The sequence below is a fragment of the Mustelus asterias genome, chromosome 9 (assembly GCF_964213995.1).
Source record: "Mustelus asterias chromosome 9, sMusAst1.hap1.1, whole genome shotgun sequence".
Lineage (NCBI taxonomy): Eukaryota > Metazoa > Chordata > Chondrichthyes > Carcharhiniformes > Triakidae > Mustelus > Mustelus asterias.
This window is the reverse complement of record NC_135809.1, coordinates 108,189,490-108,213,617: the sequence shown is the minus strand read 5'-3', so window position 1 is coordinate 108,213,617 and position 24,128 is coordinate 108,189,490. Positions and strand designations below refer to the sequence as shown.

The 24,128-nt window shown below is 41.5% G+C and overlaps 1 protein-coding gene across 2 annotated transcripts in view; it reads left to right on the top strand.

Moving 5' to 3' along the window:
• plekha7b (pleckstrin homology domain containing, family A member 7b) overlaps nt 1-24,128 on the top strand; it is a 467,762-nt gene that overhangs the window by 322,645 nt on the left and 120,989 nt on the right. For both annotated transcript variants that reach the window (XM_078220764.1, XM_078220762.1), the window contains exons 6-8: nt 4,972-5,076; nt 13,912-13,984; nt 16,742-16,842. In XM_078220764.1, the coding sequence (XP_078076890.1) occupies nt 4,972-5,076; nt 13,912-13,984; nt 16,742-16,842 (279 nt within the window). The remainder of the gene's footprint in view (nt 1-4,971; nt 5,077-13,911; nt 13,985-16,741; nt 16,843-24,128) is intronic.

Below are 24,128 nucleotides of genomic sequence, written 5' to 3'. Positions count from 1 at the left end.
ATTTATCAGTACATAAGTTTAAATGTTTTTTTCTCTTTTTTCAAGTGTTAATTGTAATGTATGAAAGTGAAATTAAATTGTTTCTTTATAATTTGTGGAAATACAACATGTATGTAATGCACTTCCTCCCAGACATTGGTCCACACTGGAATACAGGTTCCTGGTGGATGGCTGCCCCCTCTCACGTGCTCCCAGTTTCTACCATCCTTTCCTCATGAAGCCACCTCCTGCTTGGCTGACTAATTCTCGTCAGCATTCAGTGTTCTGGATGTACACTTGCAGCAGGGACCACGGAATAGTTGGAAAGCTGACTGATTTCCCTCTCCTGGTTCAAGATCACCGAAATAAACAGTAACACTTTGCTGCCAACCAGGCTGAGGTCAGTTACCTTGGGGGAGATAAGGAGCCAAGCCTGGCATTTTCCTGATCTGTGTACTCAGTATCACACCACCAGGTGCCCAGTTGCTAGTTATTGGGGAGGAGATGAGTGGCCATTTTGCTTTCCTATTTGAAGAATGAAGAGCAAAGATGGAGGTTGAGCAAAAAAGCGGATTCCTTAAATCTTTTAGAAACATGAAAGTGAAAGGATAATTTTTTAAAATATGTGCTTTTTGGGACAAAAAAGAAAATAATTTGCAGAAGGCATGACTGAGGTACTGAATGAGTACTTTGCATCTGTATTTACAAAAGAAAAGTTAATTTTGGAGTGACACAGTACAGGGGGGGGGGGGCAGTGTATGGGTGGGTGATGAGTAAAGATAAAAACAGATAGAGAAGGTACTAAATAGATTATCGCTCCAAGTTAACGAGACACTTAGTCCATAGAATCCCTACAGTGCAGAAGGAGACCACTCGGCCCGTCGAGCCTGCACCGACCACAATCCCACCCAGGTCCTATTCCTGTAACCCCACATCTTTACCCTGCTAATCCCCTGACACTAGGGTCAATTTAGCGTGGCTAATCAACCTAACCTGCACATCTTTGGACTGTGGGAGGAAACTGAAGCACCCGGAGGAAACCCACGTAGACATGGGGAGAATGTGCAAACTCCACACAGACACTGACCCGAGGCTGGAATTTAACCTGGGTCCCTGGTGCTGTGAGGCAGCAGTGCTAACCATGCCACCCAGATGGATAGATCTTAGGCTGCTGATCGAGGGAAGCCAGCATGGAGATCACTGAAGCTCTCTTTTTCCATAGCCTTTCATTTCTCTTATATTACAGTGGTGTCAAAGGTTTGAGAAATTAAAGATGTTAACGTACCTGTTCAAGAAAAGAGGAGAATGATGAGTCTGACATTAGACAGATTGGTCTGTAATTATGGGAAAACTATTGGAATCACTGTCAACACAAAATTGATTTCCACTTGGAAGAAGCATGTGTCGATAAGGGTCAACCAGATTTGTTAAAGAGAAATCACTTCTGTCATTTAATTGTCAATATCTCCTTTGCCTCGGCCTCTCCCTGTTCCTCTCTTCTTCCCCATTTCCTCCGTTCCCTTTCCAACTATGTGACTCTTTGTTTCTGCCTTCAATTTGTAGAGGGGTCATTTAGACTCAAAACATTAACCGTGTTTCCCTCCACCGATGCTGCCAGACATGCTGAGTTTATCCAACATTTTCTGTTTTTATTTCATAGCTGACTGATCTGATTTAGTTCACTAAAACATCAGAGTGGTGGCACTACATATTGAGTATATAGACTTTCAAAAGGCATTTTATAAAGTACCTTATAACAAATTCCTTCAGAAGATAGACACACGGTATTCAAGGCTGTTTATATATAAATAACTGAGATTTGGGTATGGGGAATGCAATTTCAAAATTATGGCTCATTATTTTAAGATAGCAGCAGACTTCTGTCAACATTACTGTCTTTGAATTTGTCTTTTCAAGTATTTGGCTAACACATTGGTATTCCATTGCGATCTAACTTATTTATCATAAATGATGTTTTGTCTCTGTTAAAATAGTTTGTATGATGTTTAACACAAATATTTAAAAAACACAGCTTCATGGAATGTGAATCCCATCCAAAATGAGTTGGAATGGTTTCGATCAGTTATTAGTTGCTTGGGACATGCAGCACCAATTTAGCAGAAGGTTAATAATCAAGATTCTGGAGACAACCACTGACCAGAAACTGAACTGGACTAGCCATATAAATACTGTGGCTACCAGAGCAGGTCAGAGGCTAGGAATTCTGCAGTGAGTAATTCACCTCCTGACTCCCCAAAGCTTGTCCACAATCCACAAAGCACAAGTCAGGAATGTGATGCAATACTCTCTACTTGCCTGGATGGGTGCAGCTCCAACAACACTCAAGAAGCTTGACGCCATCCAGAACAAAGTAGCCTGCTAGACTGAAACCACATCAAAAACATTCACTCCCTCCATCATTGACGCACAGTAGTAGCAGGGTGTCCCACCTGTGAAATGCACTGCAGGAATTCACCAAGACTCCTTAAACAGCACATTCAAAACCCACTCATTATTTAGAAGGGCAAGGGCAGCAGACACATGGGAACACCTGTACGTTCCCCTCCAAGTCATTCATCATCTTGACTTGGAAATATATCGCCGTTCCTTCTCTGTCGCTGGATCAAAATTTGGGAACACCCTCCCTCAGAGCACTGTGGGTATATCTATACCTTATGGACTGCAGCGGTTCAAGAAGGCAACTCACCACTGCCTTCTCGAGGGTGATTGGGGATGGGCAATAAATGCTGGTCTGGCCAGCGAAGTCCGCATCCCTTGAATGAGTCCACAAGTGGCTTGTGTGAGAAAGCGAAACTCAACTACAAAGACTTTTCTCAGGTTGCGGAATGACTCATATTGTTGGAGCACAGTAGACTAATCTTTGCTCAGTTTTTAAGTATCTTGGAAAGTTCTTCCCATTAATACATGCCATCCAAAATGAGAATCTAATCTATAACTGCCTGTTCCCAGGAATTTTTTTTTTTCAAATATGTGGAAAAATGTTAAAGCCTGATGGGATATACCCAAGAATACTGAGAAAGGCAAGGGAGAAAATTGCTGGGGTCTTGAGAGAAATCTTTGTATCCTCACTGGCTACAGGGGAGGTACACACAGTAAGAAGTCTCACAACACCAGGTTAAAGTCCAACAGGTTTATTTGATAGCCCGAGCTTTTGGTAGCAGAAGGGGAGGTCCCAGAGGATTGGAGAATAGCCAATGTTGTTCCTTTGTTTAAGAAGGGTAGCAAGAATAATCCAGGTAATTACAGGCCGGTGAGCCTTGCATTAGTGGTAGGGAAATTATTGGAGAGGATTCTTCAAGACAGGATTTATTCCCACTTGGAAATAAGTTGGATGTATGAGTGAGAGGCAACATGGTTTTGTGAAGGGGAGGTAGTGTCTCACGAACTTGATCGAGTTTTTCGAGGAAGCGACGAAGATGATTGGGTAGGGCAGTGAATGTTGTCTACATGGACTTCAGTAAGGCCTTTGACAAGGTCCCTCATGGCAGACTGGCGCAAAAGGTGTAGTCGCATGGGACCAGAGGTGAGCTGGCAAGGTGGATACAAAACTGGCTCGGTCAAAGAAGACAGAGGGTAGCAGTGGAAGGGTGCATTTCTGAAGGGCTGGAGGGCTGTGACAAGTGGTGTTCCTCAGGGATCAGTGCTGGGACCTTTGCTGTTTGTAATATGTATAAATGATTTGGAGGAAAATGTAACTGGATTGATTAGTAAGTTTGCGGGCGACACAAAGGTTGGTGGATTTGCGGAGCGATGAGGACCATCAGAGGATACAGCAGGGTATAGATCAGTTGGAGACTTGGGTGGAGAGATGGCAGATGGAGTTTAATCGGGACAAATGTGAGGTAATGCATTTTGGAAGGTCTAATGTAGATACGGTAAATGGCAGAACCCTTAAGAGTATTGATAGGCAAAGGGATCTGGGTGTACAGGTACATAGGTCACTGAAAGTGGCAATGCAGGTGGAGAAGGTAGTCAAGAAGGCATACGGCATGCTTGCCTTCATTGGCCGGGGTATTGAGTTTAAAAATTGGCAAGTCATGTTGCAGCTTTATAGAACCTTAGTTAGGCTGCACTTGGAATATAGTGTTCAATTCTGGTTGCCACACTACCAGAAGGATGTGGAGGCTTTGGAGAGTGTACAGAAAAGATTTACCAGGATGTTGCCTGGTATGGAGGGCATTAGCTATGAGGAGAGGTTGGAGAAACTTGGTTTGTTCTCACTGGAGCGACGGAGGTTGAGGGGAGACCTGATAGAAGTCTACAAGATTATGAGAGGCATGGACAGAGTGGATAGTCAGAAGTTTTTTCCCAGGGTGGAAGAGTCAATTACTAGGGGGCATAGGTTTAAGGTGCGAGGGGAAAGGTTTAAAGGAGATGTACGAGGCAGATTTTTTACACAGAGAGTAGTGGGTGCCTGGAACTTGTTGCCGGGAGAGGTAGTGGAAGCGGATACGGTAGTGACTTTTAAGGGGTGTCTTGACAAGTACGTGAATAGGATGGGAATAGAGGGATATGGTTCCCGGAAAGGTAGGGGGTTTTAGTTAAGTCAGGCAGCATGGTCAGTGCAGGCTTGGAGGGCCGAAGGGCCTGTTCCTGTGCTGTAATTTTCTTTGTTCTTTGAATATGCTTGCTATCTTTTTCATGATGGTGTTCACATACTTGCAAGTGTTACATTAGTTAGCTGGGGGGAAAAAAGCTGATGCATGTGTTGTGTCACACCCTGTGGTGGTTTAATCAGTGAACCATATCTTGTGGATCAAATAATTTAAAGCTACTGTTTTTTTTTAAAGCAACATTTTCACAGCAGTGTCATTCAATTAGCCACAAGTTTCTGCAGCATATTATCCATTTTACCCAGACCTCTGCCTTTTTATGGTGCTGAGTATAATGTAATACATGCTAATTAAAAGATTGATTGATTAATGAAGTGTCTTTTTTAAACTTAATGCAAGTATTTTTATTTCCAATCAGATTTCAAAATCAAGTGGCAAAGTCTACAGCTTTGGAAAGAGGGAGCTGTCGAGTAGGAGGAACCCAAATGCACCAGTTGTGGTGAGAGGATGGCTTTACAAACAGGTAAAAAAACATAGAAAATAGGTGCAGGATTAGGCCTTTGAGCCTGCGCTACCATTCAATTTGATCATGCATGTTCAGTATCCCACTCCCACTTTCTTTCCATACCCCTTGATCCCTTTAGCCACAAGGGCCACATTCAGCTCCCTCTTGAACATATCTAATGAACTGGCCCCTAACAGCTTTCTGTGGTAGAGAATTCCACAGGTTCACGACTCTGAGTGAAGAGGTTCTTCTGCATCTCAGTCCTGAATGGCTTACCCCTTATTCTTAGATTGTGACTCCTACTTCTGCACTTTCCCAACATTGGGAACATTCTTCCCGCATCTTGCCTGTCCAGTCCCATCAGGATTTTAGATGTTTCTATGAGATCCCTTCTCATTCTTCTAAATTCCAGTGAGTACAAGCCCAGTCAATCCAGTCTCTCTTCATATGTCAGTCCTGCCATTCCAGGAATCAGTCTGATGAATCTTCACTGGACTCCCTCAATAGCAATAGGTACACACGTGGATGCTTATCGTAATAACTACCGGTAACTCTTCAACAATAAATGACATGGAATACACAGTGACTGACTTAAATAGTGATCAAGTCCAGTAGAAAAGCTATATCCAATGTGTCTGATTTTCTTGTCCCCAAGGAAACACATGTTTGATTAACTGTGCAATGCCCTGGGTACAGAGGTGTTTACAGTGGCCTGGTAATCAAAATTAAAATTCCAATTAACAGATCTCAGTGGGAAAGGAAGTAAAGACCAGTTATTTCTTTAACAATCTGATTTTTTAAAAAAACCCTTGAGATATTTGAGTAATCAAATACCGGCCATAGTAAAATATCCCAAGGCGCTTCTCAGGAATATTATAAAGCAAATTTTGACTCCACGAGTTTATGTCTGAAGGTGGCAAGGGAGGTAGCGAAGGGAATTTTGAAGCTTGGCATTTAGGCAGCTGAAGATGGGGCCACCCTTAGTGGAGCGATTAAAATGGGGGTGTTCAAGGGTCCAGAATTAGAGGAGCATAGATACTTTGGAGAATGGAGGCATTGGAGAAAATTGCAGCGATAAGGGGCGGGATTCTCCGGCTGTGTTCGCCTCAGAATTGAAGAATCCCATCTGAGGTCAATGGAAAATTCTGCCCAAGGTCTGCAAAGTCATGGCAGGATTTGAAAATAAAGATGCAAATGTTAAAACCAAAGCATTGCTTAACCCGGAGCCAATATAAATCTCAAGTTCAGGGTGATACGTGAAAATGATTGTTGTCTCTCCAACAATGTTTGACTGGTAGATAGAGCGGTGTCATGGGCCTGATTCTCCCTCATGAGTAGCAGATAGAACACCGTTGCGGGACTGATTCTGCCCCATTTGCCCCCTTTTGGACCTGCCTGAATTAGATCCACTCCTCCGATCTTGCTTCATAGCCTGGCAAGATGTTCCTCTTCAAGTGTGCATCTATTTGTATAAAAAGTTCATTCTGAATGGCGCTGTTGAATTTGTTTACACATTCCTTCCATGTAGTGGATTCCAGATCATAAGCAACTTGCCACATAAAAAAGATTCTCATCATTTCTCCCCTTGGTTCTTTTATCAATTATATTAAAATTGGGTTTCTCTGATGGAAATGATTTCTCCTCTTGAAAGATGATTTTCTCTCTACCACGCTGAAGTATAGGCGTAGATTCTGTTCTCAAATTTCTGAAGTGGGGCTTGAAACCACAGCCTTTTGACTCAGAAATAAGAGTGCTACTCGTAAGCCAAGTCTGAATGATGATAATTCACATTCTTGCCTGTCAAGATGTGCAGTGTCTTGATTGTGCAATCTAGTGCTTGTAAAAAACGATGATTTGGCATCTAATCATCCTTCGCCTGCTATTGCAAAGAAAGGATAAGCATGTAACTGTGAATTAGCACATTGCAGCAAATATTGAAGTCAGCAACGACAAAGCCAACGTCTTGCTTTGGGTCATTTTGATACATTTTGGGTAAACGTTAATTTTAAGTGCATGCCACAAAATGACATTTTATAAATCCCAATAAACCTTTCTAATGTCACTTTGCACATTGGAAGGTAGGCACCCATTGGCATTTAAGGCAAAAGAAAAGTTAAAAATTAGTTGAGAAACAATTTTTCAACCAATTCATCATAGTTAACAGGTTTATACTTGTTTACTGAATGGGGTAGTATTGAATGAACAGGCAGAGAACTGGTGTGATGGTGCTAGTCTTATGGTGCTGATGTGTCTGTATCGTTGGAAGTCAATTGGAAAGGAGGAAAACCTCATTTCGGCAGAACATCCTTTAGCTAAGGATTGCTGCTGAGACTTCAACACACCGAAGCTAAGATCCATGTCCACATGCTATGATGTGGAGATGCCGGCGTTGGACTGGGGTAAACACAGTAACAGTTTTAACAACACCAGGTTAAAGTCCAACAGGTTTATTTGGTAGCAAATACCATTAGCTTTCGGAGTGCTGCTCCTTGTTCGAACAAGACTTCTTCACCGCACAGGACCTTCAGCCGATGCTATACACTAGATACATCGATGACATTTTCTTCCTTTGGAGTCATAGTGAACAATCACTGAAACAACTATATGATGACATCGACAAGTTCCATCCCACCATCAGACTCACCATGGACTACTCTCCGGAATCGGTTACATTCTTGGACACACGCATCTCCATTAAGGACGGTCACCTCAGACATCACTGTACCGCAAGCCCACAGATAACCTCACGATGCTCCACTTCTCCAGCTTCCACCCTAAACACGTTAAAGAAGCCATCCCCTACAGACAAGCCCTCCGTATACACAGGATCTGCTCGGATGAGGAGGATCGCAACAGACACCTCCAGACGCTGAAAGATGCCCTCATAAGGACAGGATATGGTGCACGACTCATCGATCAACAGTTCCGACGCGCCACAGCGAAAAACCGCACCAACCTCCTCAGAAGACAAACACGGGACACGGTGGACAGAGTACTCTTCGTCGTCCAGTACTTCCCCGGAGCAGAGAAGCTACGGCATCTCCTCTGGAGCCTTCAACGTGTCATTGATGAAGACGAACATCTCGCCAAGGCCATCCCCACACCCCCTCTTCTTGCCTTCAAACAACCGCACAACCTCAAACAGATCATTGTCCGCAGCAAACTACCCAGCCTTCAGGAGAACAGTGACCACGACACCACACAACCCTGCCACAGCAACCTCTGCAAGACGTGCCGGATCATCTACCAGGTACACGGTACCTACTCTTGCAATTCGGCCAACGTTGTCTACCTGATACGCTGCAGGAAAGAATGTCCCGAGGCATGGTACATTGGGGAAACCATGCAGACGCTACGACAACGGATGAATGAACACCGCTCGACAATCACTAGGCAAGACTGTTCTCTTCCTGTGGGGGAGCACTTCCGCGGTCATGAGCATTCAGCCTCTGATCTTCGGGTAAGCGTTCTCCAAGGTGGCCTTCACGACACACGACAGCGCAGAGTCGCAGAGCAGAAACTGATAGTCAAGTTCTGCACACATGAGGACGGCCTCAACCGGGATGTTGGGTTCATGTCACACTATCAGCAACCCCCACAGCTTGCCTCCTGGACTTGCTGGCTGTCCCTGTCTGGAGACAATGCACATCTCTTTAACCTGTGCTTAATGCTCCCTCCGCTCGCATTGTCTGTACCTTTAAGAACTGGTTGGCTGTAGAGATTTGCATTCTAATCTGTATTCTGTAACTTGATTTTGTGTCTCTGTGCCCTGTTTGAGAGCAGATTTCCACTCCATCTGACGAAGGAGCAGCGCTCCGAAAGCTAGTGGTATTTGCTACCAAATAAACCTGTTGGACTTTAACCTGGTGTTGTTAAAATTTTCACATGCTATGAACCAGTGTGTCAGATGGTGCAGTGCAGTAGAACTAAAACTATCATTTCACAAGAATGTTATGGCCTCCAGCCTGCTTAGAGACTGTAAACAAATTTAATGACCTGAAGTTGTAGGAGTTTAGCAGAATAATAGAAAATTATTGGGTATTTTTACCTGAAGTTAATATCTCTTCAATTGATTTTTACTGCTACTCACAACATAGCTGGGGTTGATTGGATGGATTGTATGGGGGCGGAGGGGGAGGGGGTGAAGATGGAGTTACTTAGGTACTGAACCAATGATTTCCAATACAATCTGCCTAACTGTAAGGTGCAACATAACTAATGATATTTAGTTCAGCTGCTTCATTATTCTCTGTCAGGAGTAATTGTGTTACAAAGAACCCAAACAAATAAAAACTGAAACCACTTGAAGTTCCCATTAATATTGATCTATGCTAGTTTTTAGGTTCCATTTCTCTTTGTCTAACTGTTGTGCTTTTTTAGAAACCTAATCTGAGGTCTGTAGTTCACAGATTTTTATTTTATGAAGATTAAGTTTGCATTGGGGCAACACGGTGGCACAGTGGTTAGCACTGTTGCCTCTCAGTGCCAGGGACCCGGGTTCAATTCCAGTTTCGGGGGACTGTCTGTGTAGAGTCTGCATGTTCTCCCCGTGTCTGCGTGTGTTTCTTCTGAGTGCTCCGGTTTCCTCCCACAGGATGAGGTTGGTTGGCCATGGTTAATTACCCCTTCGTGTCGGGGGGGGGGGATTGTCAGGGTAAATACATGGGGTTACGGGGATTGGGTTGGGGTGGGATTTTTGTTGGTGCAGACTCGATGGACCGAATGGCCTCCTTCTGCACTGTAGGGATCCTATGATTGATGTTTGCATGATTTTATTGAGACTCCTGTTTTTAGTAATAGCCATTTTAAGGATGGATTTGATTGAAGCATTAGGCATGCCTATTGTGTTGATGATTGCGCATTCACCTCCGAGACTCATGGGGCTGTTATATCACACTGTTTGCTTTACACAAGCTCTCGTACAACTGCAACTCAGTGCAGTTTCCTCTGTGGGTCCTCAGTGAAACTAATTTGGATGGAATCCATGTGAGATGGTCAGGTCTATATTACTTCATATGGCAAAGCTCATTTTAAATAGGCATTGGTTAGTTCTAAATTGAGTGTTCCTTCAGACAATTGAGAGCATAAATATTTTCCAGAATTGAAGATGTCGCCGGGAGGCTTCAGTGAAACATGATGAAGAAAACTCATCCTTATTTCTATCTTAGGCTTTACAAAGCCTAGGAAGGGCCATGCTCAATATTATAATTGGCTGACTAAAAGTTCCATTTGTGTGGGTGAAGAGCAGGTACAGAGAGAGGATTTGATGTTCACAACATTTCATATATATCATTGGAATAGGTGGTCCACGTAATGGGTAAAGCCTACCTGAAAACATGTGTTTTATTTTTGATTTATTATTGTCACTTGTATTAGTCTCCAGTGAAAAGTATTGTATCTTGCGTGCTATACAAACAAAGCATACCATTTATAGAGAAGGAAAGGAGAGAGTGCAGAGTGTAGTGTTACAGTTATAGCTAGGGTGTAGAGGAAGATCCACTTAATACAAGGTAGGTCCATTCAAAAATCTGACGGCAGCAGGGAAGAAGCTGTTCTTCAGTCGGTTGGTACATGTCTTCAGACTTTTGTATTTTTTTCCCAATGGAAGAGAGTATGTCCGGGGTGATGGGATGTTAATTATGCCGGCTGCTTTTCCGAGGCAGCGGGAAGTGCAGACACAGCCAATGGATGGGAGGCTGGTTTGAGTGATGAACGTTCTGACCCTTTGTAGTTTTTTGCGGTCTTGGACAGAGCAGAAGCCATACCAAGCTATGATACAACCAGAAAGAATGCTTTCTATGGTGCATTTATTGAACATTCTGCTATTAATGTAAAATCACCCAGCAAATTCCGGGGATTAAAATGGGTTACAGATCTCTGGAACTTGCTGGTTATTTTATGCTGTTCTGCTGTTTGCTGCACACATACAGCATCTAACCCTTGGCCTCCCCATTATTTTTAAGGATTTGCTGGATTTGTGTACTAAATGTCCATTACAGTTATGACAAAAAGTTTGGCTTCATAGTAGTGTTAATGCCCTTTTAATGAAGAGATTAATATTAATTATTAATGTCAATTAATCTCTCCAACCCAGAGGGGGAGGGTGTTGAAGGGGGTGGGGGGCAGAAGTAAACTGTTCAGTCTCATTCCTGCAAGTAGTAAATTGTTGTTAGAGATTTAAAATGGCAGATTAAAAAACAACTCCCCTAATTTCTCTTCTAATTTTTATTCATCTAATTTTTGTACCTCATTTGATTAATTCACCCTCTTCCATCATTCCTCTGTTTTATTTTTCTCAATTTTTGTATCTTTTTAATCTTTAGTTTTATGGCAGGATTTTACTGCTGGTCCCACTATTCACTCAAGTCTCAAATGCGGAATTGCCCCCACCACTTCCAGGAGGTTACTGCACCCCCAAAAAGTGCAACCTATAGGGTGCAGCAAAAAGTCTCACGAACACCCAACAGCAAGAGTTGCCCCACTCCAGCAAGATCTTGCCTGATATGCAATGCCACGTTGGACCAGAATTTACTGTCGACAGTGAACAAATGATATTTTCTATTCACTAAACTTGTCCTTGCCCATTTACTTTCAATGAGCTTCCATACGGCAAGATTTTTTAATTAGGATTTCAAGTGGTGCAGCATATGGAACAGGGTAAGCAACTGTGCATCATCCTTGAAGATCAGATTGAAGCATTGCGAATGTGCAGCTTGGAGTCTGAATCAGAAAATGCAAGTTAGAATAATGAACATCAGATCTGAAGGAAAAGAAGGATTGGATTAAGAGAGGGGAAAAAAAGAAACAAAGATGAGGTTAAAAAAAACTTTTTAAAAATCCCCTGCAATAATTACAAAGATGTGAGTGAGTCTACAGTTTTTACTTATATTCATTCATGGGGACATGGGTGTCGCTGGCTGGCCAGCATTTATTGACACCAGGTTAAAGTCCAACAGGTTTATTTGGTAGCAAATACCATTAGCTTTCGGAGCGTTGCTCCTTCGTCAGATGCTCCATCTGACGAAGGAGCAGCGCTCCGAAAGCTAATGGCATTTGCTACCAAATAAACCTGTTGGACTTTAACCTAGTGTTGTTAAAACTCTTACTGTGTTCACCCAAGTCCAACGCTGGCATCTCCACATCAGCATTTATTGCCCATCCCTAGTTGCCCGAAGGCAGTTGAGAGTCAACCACATTTCTGTGGCTCTGGAGTCACATGGAGGCTAGACCGGATAAGGACGGCAGATTTCCTTCCTTAAAGGACATTAGTGAACCGGATGGGTTTTTTTGTGAAAGTTAACTTTCAGTGTTAGATTGTTTAGCAATAATTAAGACTGTTTAAGAAGGGTACTTAGATTTAAATGGACGAGCCCTGACCTTGTGTTGGGTTTAGTACCTATCTACCATATGCATACATGTGTTTGAACTGTGACCCAGGGAGCAAGGCTCCGTCTTTGCAAAGTTATTGGCAGAACAACACATCTCAAACAACAAATTTCTGGATCTTTGTTTAATCACACACTCCCGTCTATAGTTGATGGGTGATTTACGAATAAATAATGGCAAGTGCCATCAGCCTCACCGTTATTTTAACAGTAAATTCTGGCCCAATTGAAAATATCTGGAACTGATTTGGTCTCATCCAACTTCTAAGTGGAAACCTTTGGCTGCTTGTTATTTGTAGCTTTTAAAACTGCTGAATGTATGCAGAACCTGCAAGGTTGTGTTTTTGATTTAGTATTCTTCACTTAGGCTAAATTCTATGCGGTGTAGATGTAGCTCGCAGCCCCTATTATTCGTTTTGGTGCTTGAAGCCAGTAAATGCCGTATTGAGCAAGATTGAGATTCCTGCCATCTAACAGCAGCATCGACGCATTGATGTTCACATGGGGAGAATGAACAATAGCTTGGATAGAAAAGATTGGTGTTGTAAATTAAGTGTATAATTTACCTGTTGGGACATTATTTTTAACACTTGTGCAAAATGTATACAGCACAATAGTACACTAATCGCGGTATGATTGCGCCATTATTTAGTGCCAGCTAAATTGCATCAGCCATTGCTGCAAAAAGATATTTATTTCCTCTGATCAGATGATGGGATATCATCAATTTGCTTGTGTCGTAAAACTTGTAATTTATATCCACTGCATTGCAACCTCTGAAACCATTCAGGGACTGATAAATCAGTAGGAATATTATGCATATATCACAAAAAACACATTTGTACAGCAAATTGCATGTAGGACGGCAGTTCTATAATTGCTGGGATGAAGCCATAAAATATTGGAAAAACATGGCATGAAAAATAAAGGATTTTGATCCTCTTCTGTTTTTTTGCTGCTATGTTTTAACAAATTTATTAACACATTTACTTATTGTTATTTACCACTTTTGGATCCTGCCGTGTCACCTGTCTTCCTTTTACAGTCTGGCCAAGAGTCTGTACTTTCTTCCATCCTTTATAGAGATGCTAATGGGCCTGTTGTTTGTTTCCTGTACCTTCTTTCTTATTTCAGATTTTCATCCCTGTGACTTGGGAGCCTTGTTTAAAGTTTGTTTATTTACTTGTCACAAGTAGGCTTACATTAACACTGCAGTGAAGTTACTGTGACAATACACCCCCCCCCCCACCCCCGCCAACCCCCCACTCCAGTCGCTACACTCCGGCGCCTGTTCAGGTAGAATCACTCACTCTTATTTTGTGAGCTTGACACAATCTGGTCTCCCAGTTACATCGTGCTTAACTACCAGCTGCTCTTACCTCTGATGTGTTGCAGGGATATCAATACTTTTGTTGTGTTAATTGAAGCCGCTCTGATTTGATGGATGACTGTTGCTTTGTTTTTGTAGGACAGTTCTGGAATGAGGCTGTGGAAACGCCGGTGGTTTGCACTCTCCGAATACTGCCTGTTCTATTACAAAGGTGAGTAATGGAATGGCGCTTACAGGTTAACAGGGTAAACAGAAGCCAAATACTGATTGACTGTCACTATTAAAATAAAGGGCTAGATTTTCGCTATCAAGTCGGGGAGTTCCCCGACTCAGCTGACTTGTAGCTTTTGTTCCTGAGAGGGAGTCCTGTAAATGAGTCGGGCTTGCTACCTTGGGAAGGCAGTTCACAGGTGGCCACACGGATGAATAAGTGCTGGATGGGTTGGTTATAAGGCCCACCTCGTTTCTCTAAGACTTTTGGCCCAATCATACAAAAGGTTATTCGCCCTCTAACCCCCTTCCCTCCCAATTTTCTCCAATAGCCATTTACTCGGTGCCATTTTGAGCAGACACCAGGAGCCATATGGCTCTGACGAAGGATCATCGAGACTCGAAACGGTGGCTCTATTCTCTCACCACAGATGTTGTCAGACTTGCTGAGATTTTACAGCATTTTCTTTTTTTGTTGGAACCATATGGAGATGGGAAAAAAAAGTAAGCTTCTAATAGAGCTCTCATTCGTACATGCTCAGTACAGAAAAAAAACTCGAATTCATGAAACACATTCAAAATTTTTAACTCCAAGTGGTCAATCTGTTATAAAAATAAATATATTTTGATTCAGTACCCTCATCAAAGATGGCTAATCCTTTAATAGCTTGTTAAAACTGTCGATCAAAATGTGAACCTGGCCCTCCACTGAGATAATGATTTTTGACCTCTTGACCATTCATGATAGGCTCGGCTGTAATAACAACCCTTGGGAAATGTCAATGATGAAGTCTACTGAAACTACAGGAATAGATATTAATGTGTTTTTCTAAGCTACATCAGATGGCCTGTCAATTAATGCACTCCAGTTTTTTGTTCTACTCCAATGGACATCTACAGTCTAGTGTTCTTTTGTTTTTAAGAGGCTGCGATTTAAATAACTTTGGATCATGACACTGAAACAGAATTTATCCACTCTTACATCTCCTCCATAAAGTCATGACTCTCGCACTGCAGTTTAAGTACCCTGACGCAGTTAAAATGGTTAAGCTCAGAGCTATTTTCAAATTGCCCAACAGATTAGTGTTTTTTGCTTGTGCAGTTCACACCCTGCCCCCTTTCCCTTTCCAACTCAGCAAATATCTGGCCCAAAGTGTTCCTTGATGTAATTGCTGTCAAATTGCAACAGTGATAGTGCAATGGTGATTTAGAATCTTTAATTTCCTATCAATGCTAGTAGTTTATAAACATGGAACCTCGTCAATATTATAATAACTCACAAATTAATGTGTTTGTATTCTCCTATTGACTTGTGTTCTGTAGTTTGGAGGGAAAAAATAAGTAAGAAGTTTAACAACACCAGGTTAAAGTCCAACAGGTTTATTTGGTAGCAAAATTTGGTAGCAAGAGGATCTCCAAGAAGATCGCGCATATCGATGCAGACATCAAGTTTCTATCTCCACATCGGGAAAAAATAAGCCAGGACAATTACTTTGGTCACTATTCAGTAGCCATCTCTTTTAGCACTTGTGGTCAGATAGGTATCAAGTGTCTGCAAGTTATGTTTACACATGAAATCCTGGAGTTCTGCTGGAGCATGTGGAGCAATATTCTAGAGTAGATGCAGAGAAACAGAAGATAGAAAATCAGAGAGAAGAGCAAATACTACAAATTAATTCAGCAATTTGCTTTATGTGAGCGTTGATTATATTGAGTGCTGATTCTGTCCCTGATAAACAGACGTTCTAAACTAATGACTTCAGTACATCTTCTGTATCGTTGCTATGCTAATGTTTAATTCATGTGAATGATTTGATTAGTGGATAATAGACCAATGGTATCAAATAATGATAATTTTTAATTAGAATGGAAAGACTATTACAAATCTGATACTGTTAAGTGCTTAATATAACATTTTTATAAATTATCATTGATTTTATTGCTGGAAGTCTATTCTGACTCTGGCTTGTGTGCTATTTCAAACTTTTCAATGTTTCGGTGGAATGGGAAAAAGATATTTCATTTGAGAGAGAAAGTCAGCCAGAGTTTTTTCTTCTCATAGAACCCCTACAGTGCATAAGAGGACCATTTGGCCTTTCGAATCTGCACCAACAACAATCCCACCCAGGCCTGTTGCCGTAACCCCACGTATTTACCCTGCTAGTCCCTCTGACACTAAGGGGCAACTTAGCATAGCCAATCAACCTAATCTGCACATCTTTGGACTGTGGGAGAAAACCGGAGAACCTGGAGGAAACCCACGCAGACATGGGGAGAATGTGCAAATTCCACGCACAGTAACCCAAGGCCGGAATTGAATCTGGGTCCCTGGCACTGTGAGGCAGCAGTGCTAACAACTGTGCCACCATACAGCACCCTTCTTTCTTCTGACTGATATCAAATAACTGTTGCAAAGTGCTTTTGTCTGTATGGTTATGTGTTATAGAATATGTTTTGCTGCCCTCCATGTCAACCTTCCCTGTCAACATGCGTAGGCAAGGTATGGGATGGTTGTTGGGCCCACACAATCAAACCCTGGTATGATTCACTAACCTCAGTATATGAAGAGCTAATTAGGGGGAAGTAGAGAAGAATCAATTTCTATGCTATGATGGAAATTTGTCTCAGACAAAGTAAGTGTGCTCTTGTGTTTTGGTGGAATTGTTGAAAAGTTTTCACCCTGTGAACGTAATAAAGTCTAATCATGTGAAGTAAATGAAAGAACTGAAAACTTTGTTATTTGTTTTGTATTACACAGATAGCAGAGAGGAAACCGTGTTGGGCAGCATTCCTTTGCCTAGTTATGTAATCACACCAATTGATCCTGAAGATCATATAAGTCGCAAATATGCTTTCAAGGTACGACTGTGCAATACATTTAGCACATAGAGAGATTGAGAAGCTTTTATTGGTCAAGTTTGGTAAAAGGTATTAGTTACAGCTTTATTTAGAAATGTAACAGAAGATTTGAAAAATCTCTTATCTAATGTGCCTATTGTAGTACTGAGCCATACAGATGGATAGTTATTATTGATGTCCAAAATGTGCTCCAAGTGATGCAGAAATTGAGAGCTGTTATTTAATCAGTTGAACTCCTCTTGGCCCCAATACTCTGGAGGGGACCAGCGTGGAGGTCACCTAACACTTGGGCCAGAAAGTCAAGCCCAGGGATTTTAAACCCTGGATCTCATTGATACAGCAATCAATAGAATGAAGCAACATCGGAATCGGCTGCTCATTACTACTTTATGTCACTTTAGAAGGTTGTTAACCATCTGTATGAACACTGAAAACAGAAGAATGCAATGATGAGTTTGAGCTAAAACTTAGATGTACATTATAATCATTATAAAATCAGTGTTCTACACAATTAGCATGAAATTGTTGTCTTTGGAGCGTAAGATATTTCTGCATGGTGAATGGGAATAATGAGCATTTGAAATTGAGAGAGAGTAAAATTGACTGATCCTGCAAATACTGTTGGTTAGAATCATAGATTCTACAGTGCAGAAGGCGGCCATTTGACCCATCAAATCTGCACCGATACTCCAAAAGAGCACTCTACCTAGGCCCATTCCCCCTTCCTACCCATGTAACCCTGTGCATTGATCATGGCTAATCCACCTAACTTGCACATCCTTGGACCATGGGAGGAAACCAGATCACTCAGAGGAAACCCACGCAGACATGGGGCGAAGGTACAAGCTCCACACAGACAGAATGGACCTACCTCGTATTAAGTTGATCTTTCTCTACACCTTAGCTGTGAATGTAACACTACGTTCTGTACTCTCTCCTTTCCTTCTCTATGTACGGTATGCTTTGTCTATATAGTGCGCAAGAAACAATACTGTTCACTGTATACTAATATAGTGACAATAAATCAAATTCAAGATTTAATCTGGGATAATGTCAGGCTCCCTGGGGGCACTACTGTTAACTCTTGAGATTCTTTGCACCGTTCTGACAATGCTCCTGAAAGTTAGCGCTCTACCAGAAATGAAGCACATTGCTCAAAAGACAAACAACTCGAAATACACCCCAAAAAGCAAACATAAATAGGCATTCCAACTACGCAGTCTTGGTAACTGATCACATTTAACCCGGTCCCTGGCACTATGAGGGAGTAGTGCTAACCACTGTGTCATCCTGTCACCCTGAATAGTAACTATTCATCTGTGTGGTTAATTATTGAATAATTGTTTGGTACAACTTTGTAATAGCTTTATGAACCTTATGAAGCACAATCCAAATTAAAGCATGAGTCAGTACATTACTTTACAATCTATTTCTGATTGGCTAGCTCGCTATAGCATTATTGGTCTGCTTTGAGCTTGTAAACACTGACCTATTTGAAACTGTACAATTCTAGCTAGTCACAATCTCTTTATGTTGTGTTATGTTGACTTAGTTTCCTGATCAGCTTATTACATTGACTGTATAAAAGGAGCTATAAATCCAAACTTTCAAAACTATTGAACAAGTGTTTCAAATGAAATATTGTTATCATGTAATATCTGGATCGAGCTTTCATGTAATTGACTTAGTTAATTGTAACAAACTGTCAACTTGGTAACTGTCTGTTCCTTTAATCCTCTCGTAAACCTTAATCAGTTCGCTCCTAAATGCATAATTCCTCAAAGTGTAGAGTCCCAGATGGGACTCTATTTAGCCGACCTTGACAACTAAGTCACTTTAAACAGAGAATTAGCCAGCTTTGGACCCTTTTTCAAAGCCTCAATAATGTTCACCATGTGAGGAGAGCAACACTGGACAGTTTTCTAACTTGTCAACCAAGCTTTTGTACAAAAACCAAGTAGTATATTTTGTCTTGTCGATTGTCCAATCAACACAGCTGTCTTGCAAGCTGAACATTGCTTAAAAGTTTATTTATTAGTCACAAGTAAGACTTGCATTAACACTGCGCTGAAGTTACTGTGAAATTCCCCTTGTCGCCACACTCCAGTGCCTGTTTGGGTCAATGCACCTAACCAGCACGTCTTTCAGACTGTGGGAAGAAACCAGAGCACCCGGAGGAAACCCACGCAGACACAAGGAGAACGTGCAAACTCCACACAGACAGTGACCCAAGCTGGGAATCGAATCCAGGTGCCTGGCGATGTGAGGCAGCAGTGCTAACCACTGTGCCACCGTGCTGCCCCCATTTGTCAGTCATGAACCTAATCCCTCAATGCACCAAGATCCACCTGAAGCAGCTGAGCATTATTTGCTGTCCTGCCACCTGCACAGATCTTTGTATCATCTGAAAATTTGCAAATCATGCCCCAAATCTAGATCTTTAACAAAAGTATTAGAGAGACATGACAAAATTTTTGCTGCCCAAACCGGACTGTGGCTGGGATTTTCCGGCTCTTCCATGTAGCAGGGCCCACTATGGTGGGTTGGCGTATTGGCAAAGATCAAGTGTCAGATCAGGCCTAAGATGGGATGCAGTGCCTTATTTTGCCAGCTTGGATCTTGTTTGTCTGTCTTCTGAGGACCATGAATTGAATAAAATTTGAATTTTGTTTTTGGAACAAGGAGATGGATTCGGGTCTGCCCATTGGTTTTGTTACTTTAAAAATTGAGTAAAAATTAAAAGTCAATTGACGTTCGACAGGACTGGAAGATTTGAACGTTGGATGGAAAATACCTGTACCCCAAAACAACTACCGATCACATCTACACTTGTTTTATTAAATGTAAACCTATCATAAAGCTCTACACCACTATTACTCACTGAGTAATACAGCTCTCAATTCCCAACTGTCCCAAAAATGTAAAATGGATTGATGGAATTCAGGCCTGCATATGCAGTTCCCTACATGCTGAGCTTCTGTCTCATTGCTGAATGGAGGCCAGAAACATCCCAGAGAGCAAGAAAAAGGAAACCACTAGTTTTACTAGAATTGTTGCCCCCTAGGGCTTGTCCTGTGTTTTTCTAATTGGGCAACAATACAAGGTAATTGAATCTCTGCTCTGGCAGTCATCCCAAATTTGAACAGGGTTGTGCAGCAGCAAGCTAGCCAAGGACCACAGGAAAAGGATCATGAATGACATTTAGGTGATTGCAAGGGCACCATTCTCCTACATACTGAAATGTCACCAACAAATTAATGTATTAAGGTAATAGGAAGTGACCCCATAATAGTTTTCCCTGAGAATGGAAGTCTGTCGAGTAACGAGTGTGTGCATTAGTTGCAATAATCTAGTAATTATAGCGGTAGTTAGAGAATCTACAACTGATGCCTTTACCATGAATAATAAACTTAATACTCACAGCCTGTTTCTTTTTATGATGTGCAGATGCTGGCGTTGAACTGGGGTGGGCACAGTAAGAAGTCTCTCAACACCAGGTTAAAGTCCAACAGGCTTATTTCCAAATAAACCTGTTGAACTTTAACCTGGTGCTGAGAGACTTCTTACCTGTTTCCTTTTGCTTATCATGTCTCGCACTGTCCACCGATTACAGTTCTTGCGCAAACACTTCACAGGTGCTCCCAAGTTCCAATGGGTTGCTTCCTTTTTACTTACCTAGCTGGATAACTTCTAATCCCAGAACTATCTCTTACTTTGAGGGTTGCACTGTTTGAGATTTGGAAGAAGTTCATAATCACAGCAATGTGCAGTCCAGGAGGTGAAGGTGTCAATTGGTTGACAAGCCAGCTCTCGTTGAGGCTTTGCCATGGAGGAACACCACAGGGAACTATCTATCTCAATGCATTTAAACACAGTAGCTTGCAGGAATTGAAATTGGTGATAAGAGACATTAGTAAGACCGAATATAAAAAGCTTTATGCTGTATTGAACTGCTGTCCTTGACTTGGTGTGTTTGGTCCTGATACCGGTGTCTGAAATGGGGAATTTGCACATTTCCTTCCCTGGTGAGCAGAACATTTACAAAGCAGATGATATCAAAAACCCCAAAGAGCAGCAGGAACATAGAGATGGATAAGTAGAGCTGTAACATGTTAAAGATAATTAAGAAATGGCCAGGCATGTAGGAGGGGAAAAAATCATCAAAGCCAAAAAGGTACCAGAAATCCTCAATGCTTTGGTGGTGAACACAATCCTGATCGTGAACTTAGCTGTCAGAGTTGGGATTGGTCCAAAAGAACAGAAGGAGCTACATCTTCCAGGGCAGCCAAATCTCTTGGAAAAGTCATTCCTGGAAAACCAAAAGAAGTGTGTTGTACAACTCAGTCTATTTGTTCTTGATCGTTTATAATCCACAGTTTCTTATTTGGTTTTTGATGTAATAGTGCTCAGGCTGACTAATGTAAATCAAAATTTATTACCCCAGTCTTTCTACTGAGTTATGTTGGTATTGAAGGTTTTGTATTTGCAGGTTGCTGCAAACTGGGTGAGTGTGGTTTAGATGTGAGCACCTGTCCAGTACATACCTCCAACCATTTGTTCCCACATAGGGGTGTGTGTGCGTTTCAAGCTACCGGGTGCATTACCTAGGCTGGGCGGAGGATCATGCGAGTCTTACAAATTGTCATTCCATTTGATTTGATTTATTATTGTCACTTGTATTAGTATAGAGTGAAAGGTATTGTTTTTTTTGGACACTATACAGACCAGGCATCCTGTTCATAGAGAAGGAAAGGAGAGAGAGAGCAGAATGTTGTGTTGCAGCCATAGCTAGGGTGAAGAGAAAGATCAACTTAGTGCGAGGTAGGTCCATTCAAAAGTCTGATGGCAGTGGAAAGAAGCTGTTCTTGAATCGGTTGGTACGTGATCTCAGACTTTTGTATATTTTTCCCAATGGAAGAAGGTGGAATAAAGTATGTCCGGGGTGCGTGGGGTCCTTAATTATGCTGGCTGCTTTTCTGAGGCAGCGGGAAGTGCAGACAGAGTCAATGGATGGGAGGCTGGTTTGCGTGATGGACATTTGGTCTGATTGTAGTCAGGTATATTGGTTTAATGTATGCAGGGTGAAAAGGGGATTTTCACAATAATTTCATTGCAGTGTTAATGTAAGCCTACTTGTGACACTTAATAAAACTTAAAGTGGGACAATTTAAAATTGAACGATTGAGTTTTTCTTAAAAGTAAAAGTTGAAAATCTATGATGGATTGTGTTTATTTTGAAGGACTAACATAGGAACAGAAGCAGGCCATTTAGCCCCCCCTCTTGCGTGCAGGAGATCAAGTATCCTGAAACAGTCCATTCTAACTCGGGTGCAGATGACCCTTTTGAACTCATGTTGGCATTCTATTAGAATACTCATTCAGCATTTTTACTCAGTTTGTGAAGTGAATGTTTGGATCCTGCACATCAGATCAAGCAGATTTCATTGTTGATAACTGCCCATTGTGTCCGGGATGACGCAGTCGCTAACTATGTCGTTTCTCATCAGCACTTCTTCTTTTTAAAGGGAGGGAGGGGAGGCAAAATGGTTTCATTCAGCGAACATATAAGATTGGCTAAAACAAGAGATTATGGTAATATAATTTAGCCTTCAAGATTGAAACAGGACAGTGCATCTATATACAGTTTGGAGCTTGTATGTTTTTACTATTGCATCACATTGAGTAGATTTTAGAAATCTAATCTGTAATTTGAGTGATAAAAATGCGTTTTGTTCTGTGCAAATGCAATTAGAAAGATTAATCGTGCTCATTCCAAAATAAATTAAAAGTATTGAAATTATAACAAAAGTAGCGACAGCTCAAACACAATTGACTGCTGACCTTGGTTGTAATTTTCTGAATGACTGTCAGTTCATGTTAACAATATCCCCTGTGGAGCTTAGTTTTAACTGTACGGGATTACAGGACAAGCGCCAGTTGTTGTACAGGGGAACGGAGCTTTGCTGCAGTTCTAGCTGTAGCAATGGGGTGAGGTGGCTGCCAGCATTCAATAAGTACACAATGTGGACCAGCTTACTAAATGATGTGCAGGAAGAAATTGCAGAGCCAAAGACAATGCGGTAGAAGCAACCTATTGGGAAATGAAAAGACCATTACCATCAGTGAGGATGCAAATGTCCTGGCATCGTTGTTGTAGTTTGGGTCAGCTTGTAACGTCATGGCAAAGGCTTATCAAATATTGAACACGGTGAATGTTATTAGCACAAGCAGTGGATGTTGGCAGAAGGCATGGAGCAGGTAAGCAAAGAAAAGTTTAGGAATTTTCTAGATAGTTTGAACTTTTTCCTGAAAGAAAAGTGATGCTTGTGCATTGTGTTGCTTTTAGTAGGTTTTTATCGGTTTAAAATATCCATGATCCTTTTTCTTACTGTTACTAATAGTTCTTCAATGCAAAAACGTTAATGATTTCTTTAAAAAAGAATGTGCCTCACTCTTTAAAGCTAATTCCTGATCAGGTACAGTTCCATGGGTGCCAGCATACCTCTCGTATCTCACCCGAGTGTTTGGTCTTTGTATGCTGGATGGCTACTTGATCTCACAGGACAGCAGCCAAGCCTCTGTAGCATCCACACACAGGCACATATGCTGCTGGGACTCATCAAATTCAATTAGAGGCCCCGGCCAATTTCTCCCACATCCAGTGTTTTGAAATCGGCTGCAGTTTTGTTCAGGGTTTATTTATTTTTTACTTCAAACTGAATTTGAATTGATCTACAAAGTTCAGATCAAATAAATATTTAAGAATGTCCTGCCCCTCCCTCCCCCTTGCTTCGTTAGAGCTGTCTTCCCTACAGATGAAAAGAAGTGCGGAAATTAGATGTATGATTTCAGTTTGACTGAATATATTTGTAGCAATGAATGTAAGTGAGTTGGGAATTCAAGGAAATAAATGACTATAATTGCATTCTGAGATAGTTGCAGGTAATGGAAAACGTTGTTGCAGGTTGTGTAAAATGTTTCACAAAACCGAATGCCTGCTACGGTTGAATTAGTTTGTTTTGTAAATAACGATTGGGTCAATTATTTTTAGAAATCCAGCAGCGGAGGCACGTTACAGTTTTATGCCATGCAATTAATTAATCTCGTTTCCTCTGAGCCCCATATTTATCGAGTCTTTAGTAGTAGCTTATTTACAAATCAGGTGAAAAGGTAACATGCGAGGCTGGAGGGATCTTGACTTGGAAGAGTAGGAAGTAGAATTAGTACGGGTGGAGGGGGTAAAAAAAGCAGATCAAAATAAGCTGGTGGGAATATTTTATTGACCT